Source organism: Malania oleifera, chromosome 1 (assembly GCF_029873635.1).
Source record: "Malania oleifera isolate guangnan ecotype guangnan chromosome 1, ASM2987363v1, whole genome shotgun sequence".
NCBI lineage: Eukaryota > Viridiplantae > Streptophyta > Magnoliopsida > Santalales > Ximeniaceae > Malania > Malania oleifera.
The window spans coordinates 11,936,096-11,946,840 of record NC_080417.1 but is presented as its reverse complement, the minus strand read 5'-3'; the positions used below and the strand labels follow the sequence as shown (position 1 = coordinate 11,946,840).

General features: G+C 38.9%; 1 protein-coding gene across 1 annotated transcript; it reads left to right on the top strand.

The window, feature by feature from the left end:
• Window positions 1-351: 351 nt before the first annotated feature.
• LOC131148417 (uncharacterized) lies at window positions 352-7,811 on the top strand. The gene is made up of 3 exons (XM_058098141.1): window positions 352-1,742; window positions 2,282-4,426; window positions 6,518-7,811. The coding sequence occupies exons 1-3, from the start codon at window positions 352-354 to the stop codon at window positions 7,809-7,811; spliced, it is 4,830 nt and encodes a 1,609-aa protein (XP_057954124.1).
• The last annotated feature ends 2,934 nt before the right edge of the window (window positions 7,812-10,745 follow it).

Below are 10,745 nucleotides of genomic sequence, written 5' to 3'. Positions count from 1 at the left end.
CCATGCCCGCCCAACCGAATATGCGAACTCATGATAGAGGCATCCAGAGAAATATGAGAAGGATAGATCCTATTCCAATGACATACTCAGAATTATTCCCACAATTGATGGAGAGGAACTTAGTTTCAGTCATTCCTGGAACGGTCGTTACGGCACCTTTTCCACAATGGTATGACCCCGAAGCCAAGTGTGCATATCACGCTAACACTCCCGGGCACACTATTGAACGTTGTTGGGCATTCAAAAATAAGGTTCAAACACTAAGAGAAGTCGGATGGCTAGCATTTGATGATAAACAACCAGGAATTCAAGGGAACCCTTTGCCCAATCATGGGGGGTAACAATGTCGGAATGATAGAAGAAGGGACGAATGAGGTGGATTTTGAACAAATGTCTTTAGATTGGGTGTTCAATGAACTTATTGCGGCAGGTCGGATAGGGCAAGAGGCTGTTTGCCCCACTAATGCACTTTGTTTATGTCAGAGTAAAGAAGGAAGATCTGTGAAAAAGTGTGTAACTTTTAGAATGTTTTTGCAAAAGATGGTGGATAACAAGTTTATAGAGATTGGTTGTACCCGCAAAAGTGGAGAGATTGCAGTCATTGGGGAAAACGGGCCGGTATATCATCAGTGCACTAATCAACCATTCATACCTACCATGAACAAGGCTCTTCCCACACAGGAAGCGCCAGCTCGCTTGGTGATCTCTACTCCCAGGCCATTCCCATACAAGAGTAACCAAGCAGTACCCTGGAAACATGAATGTGAAGCGTATGTCGAAGGAAGCACCAGCAATATAGCAGGGGTGAAAGGGATAACTCGAAGTGGTAGGGTGTATATGCCAGATCCTTCTAAAACAAATCGACAAAATGTAGGGGAACCAGACAGGGCAGTGAAAAGTCCAATATCTAATGGAGAGGCCGAAGAATTCCTGAAGATAATAAAGCATAGCGAGTACAACATCGTGGACCAACTAAAGAAAATGCCAGCTCACATATCTGTTTTGTCACTTCTACTAAATTCAGAAACCCATCGGAAGGCGTTACTTAAAGTCCTGAATCAAGCCTACATTCCCCAAGATATCAGCGTTGATAAATTCAATCATGTGATCGGAAGTCTAGCATCCTCCAATTACATCACTTTTACTGATGAAGAAATTCCGCCAGAAGGCCAGGGGCACAACAAGGCGCTGCATATATCCACCAAATGTAAGGATCATATGATGTCTCGAGTCCTGATAGATAATGGATCATCCCTCAATGTTATGCCAATGACTACACTGCAAAGGTTACCCATTGACCCTTCTTATGTGACACCAAACAATTTGGTGGTGCGTGCCTTCGATGGGACACGAAGAGAGTCAGTAGGGTCGCTTGACATCCCTATTCAGATTGGACCCGTAACCTTCAATATCACTTTTCAAGTCATGGATATTACGCCTTCATACAGTTGTCTCTTGGGAAGGCCTTGGATACATAATACTGGGGTAGTTCCCTCCTCTTTGCATCAGCTAGTGAAATTTATAGTAGGGGATAAACTGGTATGTGTTTATGGAGAAACCGATATAATGGTTACTAAACCTTCTTCCACTCCCTATGTGGAAGCAGCTGAAGAAGCCCATGAAGATTCATTCCGAGCATTTGAGATCATCAACGTCATTACTATAATGGAGGGATCTTTTATCCCTCAACCTCGGATCTCTTCTTCCACGCGCATGGTGGCCGCTGAAATGATTAAATCAAGGTTTTGCCCGGGAAAAGGGTTGGGGAAGTAGCTTCAGGGCATCGCAATGCCATTGTTACCAGAAGGCATGAATGAGAGATACGGCATCGGATATACTCCTACTTTAGCTGACCATAAGAAGAAGGCAGAAGAGAAAAGAATAATCCGAATCGAGAGGCGCACAGGAAGAGTAAGTACCAAGTGGGGGGTAGAAGTCCCGCCAATGAATCAGACCTTTCGAAAGGGCAATCAAGTCACTCTTGAGGAAGAAATGAAACAGATTAGCATATTGGCCTTAGAATCAGGGGACCACATGAATGACTCGAGTAAATGGATCTACCCATTGACAGGAGCAGAAATTCAGAACTGGACATCTTTTGATTACCCAATTCACTTCATGTAATGGCTTTTGCTCATTTTGCTTTCTTTTTGTAATCCGTGGACATTATTGCCTCGGACCGTTTGTCTTTTTCATCAATAAAACCAGTATGCATTTCTTTCGCATTTATTGCATCATTGGGTCATTTGTCAAAAGAATTGTTTACCTTTGTTTTATGCAGGGATAGGGATAATAATCATACCAGTATTCAGGAGCCAGAAATTGATGTTAACTTTGAAAACTTAATCCTAGAAGCTGAAATAGAAGAGGAGACTGACTTATCACCTGAAATGCAAAGAATGTTGAAATCAGATGAAAAACCAACTTTAACCAGTAGCGACCCCACGGTCACAATAAATTTGGGGACTGATGAGGAACCAAAAGAAGTAAAAATCGGGGCACTGTTGGGAGGAAAAGAAAGATGCGAAATGATAAACCTTTTGAAGGAATACCAAGATGTTTTCGCATGGTCCTATCAGGACATGCCGAGTTTGGATACGGACTTAGTAACACATAAAATACCCATTTACCCAGATAGCAAACCAGTAAAACAGAAACTGAGGAGAATGCGCCCAGATATGTTGATCAAAATAAAAGAAGAGGTACAAAAGCAGTTTGAGGCTGGTTTTTTAGAAGTAGCCAAATATCCAAAGTGGATGGCCAATGTAGTTCCAATAATGAAGAAAAATGGAAAAGTGAGAGTCTGTGTTGACTATCGAGACTTGAATAAAGCTAGCCCTAAAGATAATTTCCCACTTCCACACATAGATGTGCTGGTAGACAATACCGCGGGACATGCCCTGTTTTCATTCATGGATGGGTTTTCTGGATATAATCAAATTAAGATGGCCCCAGAAGATAAAGATAAGACCACGTTCATCACCTTATGGGAGACCTTTTGCTACAAGGTTATGCCCTTTGGTTTAAAGAATGCAGGGGCAACCTATCAGAGAGCCATGGTAACGCTATTCCATGACTTGATGCATAAGGAGATAGAAGTATATGTGGACGACATGATTGTTAAGTCTCGAGATGAGTATAGCCATGTAATGAACTTAAGGAAGCTATTTAAAAGGCTACGAAAATGTCAACTGAAATTAAATCCAGAAAAATGTACAGTCGGAGCTTCTTCAGGAAAATTGTTGGGATTTATCGTAAGTGAGAAAGGGATCGAAGTAGACCCAGATAAAATAAAAGCTATTCGAGAAATGCCTAGTCCCAAAACTGAAAAAGAAGTCAGGAGTTTCCTAGGCCAATTGAACTACATAGCTCGATTTATATCTCAGTTGACTGCTACTTGTGAGCCCATATTTAAGCTGTTGAAGAAGGATAACCCCGAAAAATGGAGTGAAGAATGTCAGAAAGCTTTTGAGAAAATAAAAGAATATTTATTGAACCCTCCAGTTTTGGTTCCCCCTGTACCTGGAAGGCCTCTTATATTGTACTTAGTAGTATCAGAGAATTCCATGGGGTGTGTGTTAGGACAACACGATGAGTCTGGAAGAAAGGAGCGCGCCATCTATTATTTAAGCAAAAAGTTCACGGAATACGAATCTAGGTACTCTAACTTGGAGAAGACGTGTTGCGCTTTGGTGTGGGTGGTTAGTAGATTAAGGCAATACACGCTGTATTACACAACATGGCTGATTTCTAAAATGGATCCGATTAAGTATGTTTTCGAGAAACCTGCAGTAACAGGACGGATGGCTCGTTGGCAAATGTTGTTGACTGAATATGATATTACATATGTGACGAGAAAAGCCGTCAAAGGGAGCATTATAGCAGAATATTTGGCTGATAGGGCCGTTAATGATTACCAATCCATGGAGTTTGACTTCCCGGATCAAGATATTGATTCAATTGATCAAGAAAAGGAAGGTAATGTTGGGTGGATGATGCTATTTGATGGGGCGACCAATGTATGGGGGCATGGAATAGGGGCTGTACTCATATCACCAGAGGGTAAATATTACCCAGTCACAGCCAAACTCACCTTTCCGTGTACCAATAATATAGCTGAGTATGAAGCGTGCGTATTGGGCTTACAGGCGGCTATTGACCGAGGCATTAAAAAATTGGTTGTAAAAGGAGATTCTGCTTTGGTAATTTATCAGTTGACTGGAAAGTGGGAAACCCGGGATTCCAAATTAATACCATACCAGGAGTTCATTCAGGAAATGATGCAGGAATTCGATGCCATCAGTTTTTCGCATTTACCGAGAGAGAGTAACTTAATCCCTGATGCGCTAGCAACATTGGCGGCTTTATTTAAGGTCGAAGCCGGAATAGAGATTGAACCTGTTGGCCTTACAAGGCTTAAAATCTTGTTATCTTGTTTTGATGCTAACAAACAAGTGAAATTTAATGTAATTGTGTGAGTAATGATATTTCAGGATTCATATATGTGAAAGTAAGGTTAAAGTGCCCACACGGATCAAATATGATGGAAGCAAGGTCAAAGTGCTCACAAGGATCAAATGAAGTTTAAATGAGCCAATGAATTACTTGTTGAAGAACATGAGGACATGAATAAGTTGTTGAAAGCCAAGGTATATCAAAGTCAAAAGATCCAAAGAAAGGCAAAGTAAGAAAGCTTAAAGAATATGGAAGTTTGAAGAAAAGATGGATTCAATCAAAGGACAAAGCATGAAGACTCAAGAACTTAGAATGTTAATATTTTAGAAGTCTCATGTAAGTGCTTTAATGTTTAAAATATCATTTGAAATATTTTGAAGCTCTTAGGTTAACTTCTTAGACCTAGATACTTTTTAAAATACCTGAATAATATTTTTAAAAGGTCAAAAATTATTTTAAAAAGGTTAAAATCATTTTTGGAATAAAGAGCACCAAAAAGAGTTTTTTCCCAAATGCTGTCAGTTTTTATACAGCCGCATTGAGGTGAATTTTTCTCTATCAAGAACTCATTATTTTAAATAGTGATAAACATAAAAGTTGTATGATTTTCTCTTAGCTTTCGTTTGACACTAAGATCACCTAATTTGGAGTTATATAGAAAAAGTTATGGCCAAAACACTGAAACGAGGTCACTGCTGTCAGACATTTAAAAATTGTTCAACGGGCAAATTTTTAAAATTCGAATGTTTTAAATTATAGCCGTTTGAACCTTAAATATTCTAATAAATAGGGAAATTCTTTAAGGAAACTTTTGCAAGTTTGAAAGCCTATAAATACATGGTTTTGCAAAACAAATAAAAAACTAAGAATTGAAAAATCTGTTTTGAGAAGCTGAAAGTATTCTTGTTCTTCCTAAGTTCTCTTGCTCGCTCATTGGAAAATTCTTTTGCTGAGAACTCTGAAGTGTTGATCCTTCTTCCTTTGAATTCCTACTGCTAATCCTCTTCTAAGAAGGATATTGGTGAATTCTACACTTGAGCTTTATTCTATTTCCTATTGATATTTTACATTTAAGCATATAGTGCTGAAATTGTACTAACTTACTCTTTGAGAGAGTATACTTGTACGTAGATTTTATCTTATGTTTCTTGTAGTTCATTGACGTTCCAAGGTGTTTGGATCGTTGGCTAAGCAAGGGGATATTGCTTAGAGAGGCAGACTCTAGCCTATGTAAGGAGCGACCGAACGAGGGAATATCGTTTGGAGAAGGCAGACTCTAGCCTTAACCAAGGAGTGTTGTAATCGGTTTTGTTCCACCCGTCAACGGAACAGGTTTAGTGAATCCTTTGGTGGTTTGCCAAAGGCGAGGACGTAGGCTGGGTATAAGCCGAACCTCGTAAAAATCTCCGTCTCACTCTCTCTTTCCCTATTCTTTAATTTCAGTTCATATACAACTGCGTGGATGATTTAAATATCTAAATTATACATACTATGCATATTTGGAAATCAAGTAAACTTAAAATCCAATTTTGATTTGGGTTGCGGAAACCGAAAGGGAGTACGTTGGTTACACCATATCTTGCGGAAACCATACGGGAGTACGTTACTTGGTTAACACCCCAAAGATAAATTTACCAAGAGTTTATTTGAATTCTAAATATTTGGAAAGAGTGATTGGATTTATTTATACAGGGATCTACTTCAGTAAGCATAAATTATAATTCATAATCACAGGGCTTATATAAACAAATAAACTATCTCAAGATCTTATATTACCAAATTGCTGAATACTTTATATCTTGGTTTGGTTGTTTGTTGTTTAACTTGTACTTGGCAAATAAATTGATTATTTGCTTTGAAGATTGTGTTTAATTGATTGGATAAAAGAACTAAGTTCTTGATTGATTAAGGAATTAAAAAATAAGTCAAGAATTGGTTAAAATAAATAAAAGAAGTTTAAGGTATTTTAAAAGGAATTAAAAGAAACTTTTAGAATCCAATTCACCCCCCCTCTTGGGAAGCTATTCCTAATTTCAGAACCCATTCGAATAAGGATGCATAGGGAACCTGCATATTGTATAATGACGGAAGAAGCCGATGGGAAGCCATGGTTTCATGATATCAAAACATACATTCAATGGAAGGAGTATCCCATAGGAGCCTCTAATAATGACCGAAAGACAATTCGGAGGCTAGCTATGGGATTCTTCTTAGATGGGGAGATATTGTATAAAAGGAACCATGATATGACCCTCCTACGGTGCGTGGAGTTGCAAGAGGCCAGACAAATCATACAGGAAGTACACGACGGCGTTTGTGGGACCCATGCGGGAGGACACTCGTTAGCCCGAAAAATCCTAAGGAGTGGATACTATTGGATAACCATGGAACGGGATTGTATGGAGTATGTTCGAAAGTGCCATAAGTGTCAAATCTATGGAGATCGCATACAAGTCCCACCCACTCAACTCCAGGTTTTATCTACACCTTGGCCTTTCTCAGCATGTGGCATGGATGTGATCGGACCGATAACCCCGAAGGCCAGTAATGGGCATCGATTCATTTTTGTGGCCATTGACTACTTCACAAAATGGGTAGAAGCAGCATCATACTCTAATGTCACTCAAAATGTAATCAATCGTTTTATCAGGAGAGAATTAATTTGCAGGTATGGGATCCCAGAAAGGATAATATCAGACAATGCTAAAAACTTGAACAACGAGGTCATGACAAAATTATGCAGTCAGTTCAAGGTCAAGCATCATAATTCAGCCCCCTATCGACCTCAAATGAATGGAGCGGTGGAAGCAGCCAATAAGAACATCAAGAGCATCTTGGAAAAAATGACGGAGACCTATAGAGATTGGCATGAGAAGTTACCTTTCGCTTTATTGGCCTATCGAACCACTGTTCGAACATCTACAGGGGCTACCCCTTTCTCTTTGGTATACGGAATGGAGGCCGTAATTCCGATAGAAGTTGAGATTCCATCGTTACGAGTCTTAAAAGAAGCAGAGTTAACCGAAGCAGAATGGGTGCAATCTAGATATGACCAGTTGAATCTGATTGAAGAAAAAAGATTGACAGCTATAGTTCATGGGCAGTTATACCAAAGGAGAATGATGAGAGCTTTTAACAAGAAAGTGCGTATTCGACGGTTTCAAGAAGGAGATCTAGTTTTGAAAAAGATTTTACCAATTCATAATGACCCCCGAGGTAAGTGGACCCCAAATTATGAAGGGCCGTATGTGGTAAAGAAAGCATTTTCAGGAGGTGCCTTATTATTATCAGACATGGATGGAGCCGATCTGGCGCACCCCACAAACTCAGATACGATAAAGAAATATTTTTCTTAGAAACCCCGTAAACTCTCAAGGAGATTCGGTGAAATAATGATTTGCTTCATAAATCTAATGACTGTTCATTATTCATGTTTTGATCAAATGATAGATGGCCATCGTTGGCCGATCTGCTTTCCTATAAAAAGCCAAATAACGATTTACCATTTGATAACCAAATTGAGCCTAAATGATAAACCAGTATTTTTTCAAAAGTCAGTTTACAAAATTTGACCTGGGTATGGGTCCTTTAGGGTCTGGCAAGTCATATGAGACAACAATTGGCTACTCGAAATGATGGCAGGCCATCTTTCTGCTACCCAAAAGAAACAAAAAGAGATCCCTTGCAAGCCCTTCTTGAGCCTGGAAAATTCAATTTTTGATTAACCCGTCAAAAGATCACACCCCACACTGGGGCAATTTCAAAGGATTAGTCCCAAATGAAGTCCAAACAAAAATGACCGAATCCCTTCATAAAAGAGAAAAACAAAAGAGAGCAACAAAAGCAAATGGAAAAAGAAGAAAAGAGAAAGAAAATAAGGGACATACTATGCATGTGATCTTTGACCAAGTTACCCTTAATGAAAGTGCTGATTTTGAGCCTTATTTAACTCTTTCTTTCTTTAACCTGTACCCCTAGCCTATATTACAGTCCAAATAAAAGCCCTGACCAGATTGATATACATTGTTGTCTCTAATGATTTGTCAGACTCAATGATTGAGTCTGAACTACGTAATGACCTGATCCTGAAAAGGTACGTAGGCAGCTTGTTCAAAAGACAAGTTCGGTCAAAAGCCAAAACAAAGTGCCTCAACTTAAACTGGGGCAGAGAATGTCATTATGGGTTGGGATTTTTGAGCCATAGTTTCCCTCTTCTTCAGAAAACCTATATCCCCAAGCCTACGTTTCGTCCCGAGTCTTAAAGACCATCTTGAGATCAAAACATGAACTGAACCTGAGGCAATAGTTTAACTTGAGAATTATAGGGGTTCGCAACAGAATAAGCCGAAAGGAGGGAGAAATGTTTGGGGTCATCGACGAAAAAGAAAAATCAGTCAAAGGGGAATTAAGCTTGACAGCTTAACATTCATGTGCTTCGACTTTTTGAATATTGGTATAAAGTTTTTCCTTTGAACTGACATTTAAGTCTGGTAAACTAGTCATCTTGCATATATGATCTTTTGATATAGCAAAGGGATGTTACAATTACATGGTTGGATATTTCTCAAAAAAAAATAAAATAAAATAAAATAAAAAAAATAAAAAAAATAAAACCTTTTTCATAGTCCCAAGAATAGGGTAATCAAAAGAGTTCGCTAGTATGCTTCCTGTTTCAATGACCTAGAGCTTTGGAAATGTGGTGTACAACCGATGAATAAGGCAAAATCTAAGGAGGTTGTGGCCTTCATATGAAACTGAGAGCTTTTACTGATGCATTTGCAATGAGGCAATTGTCGTGTCAAAACTTGTCTCCCTATTCAATTGCATTAAGCAAACAGGGTTAATATTGGTTGTAGATCCATTCAACTGAGGCAGATTTTTTAGCGAGTTTCCTTTTAAGCCAAGTCAATCGTCTCCATGATTGGATGAATTAAGAAAATTGAGCCAAGATCAGTTACAGATGTGGTAAGTATCAAAAGCATGGCCAAGATGAAAGATGAGGTTATTGATCACAGACGCACCCGGGGAAAAGATTCAGGCATTTCCTTCATTCATTACCATACATTTCAAGCATTGCATAAAAACATGTAGCAACATATCCCCATGTTCTGGCACCACAGTAGACAGCATACATGCACTACTGCATTCTAGTCATACCCCTCTTGTCATGCATCTCTTTTGATCATTATCCAAACGACCTTTGTCTCACTAATGTTTGAGTTATTACTCCATGAACTATAGCTCGGGTTCCTACACCCGATGCAAGTCACCCCTCATGAACTATAGCTCGGGTTCCTACACTCGGTGCAAGTCATCCTCCGTGAACTATAGCTCGGGTTCCTACACCCGATGCAAGTCACTCCTCATGAACTATAGCTCGGGTTCCTACACCCGGGGCAAGTCATCCTCCGTGAACTATAGCTCGGGTTCCTACACCCGGTGCAAGTCATCCTCCGTGAACTATAGCTCGGGTTCCTACACCCGGTGCAACTCACCTCTCCGTAAACTATAGCTCGGGTTCCTACACCCGGTGCAAGTCACCCTTCCGTGAACTATAGCTCGGGTTCCTACACCCGATGCAAGTCACCTCTCCATGAACTATAGCTCGGATTTCTACACCCGATGTAAGTCACCCTTCCGTGAACTATAGCTCGGATTCCTACACCCGGTGTAAGTCACCCTTCTGTGAACTATAGCTCGGGTTCCTACACTCGACGCAAGTCATTCTCATGTGCTCTCAATTGTACATACAAATCGGTTTTCACAAATCATTTCGGTCTCTTTTGTTACATTAGGTCCGGTCCAAAATCAGCGTCTTTTATCTTTGCAGGCTTGTTGCTACAAATAACGTAGGAGAATTCCTACTTTTGCTTTGAAGCGACGAAGCCTACAAAGAGGGGCAGCTGTAGACACCCCATTTTTACCCAGACCCAATATTATTATTATATTACTATTATTATTTTTATTTTCATTATTATTACCTTTGTTATTTTTAAATATTATTATTATTATTATTATTATTATCATTGACTTTATTATCATGGGTTTTATTTTGCATTATTATCCTAATTATTATTATTATTATTTTTAAATATTACTTTATTATTATTATTATCGTACTATTATTTTATTATTATTATTTTCAAATCTTGTCATTATTACATTACTATTATTATTATGATTATTATTATTAAGAATTATTATTAGTTGCCATATTCATTATTACTATAAAAGTATAAAAATAAAAATAAAAAAGAAGAAAAAGAAAATAAAAGAGGGAGCTTTAGGGT

Bases quoted from the DNA above. Each gene is read 5' to 3' on its own strand.
- LOC131148417 (XM_058098141.1), top strand. From the start codon at position 352: ATGATAGAAGAAGGGACGAATGAGGTGGATTTTGAACAAATGTCTTTA. The intron at 1,743-2,281 runs GTTTTGCCCGGG...TGTTTTATGCAG, and splicing joins GCTGAAATGATTAAATCAAG to GGATAGGGATAATAATCATA. The intron at 4,427-6,517 runs GTTATCTTGTTT...AAGGATGCATAG, and splicing joins CTTACAAGGCTTAAAATCTT to GGAACCTGCATATTGTATAA.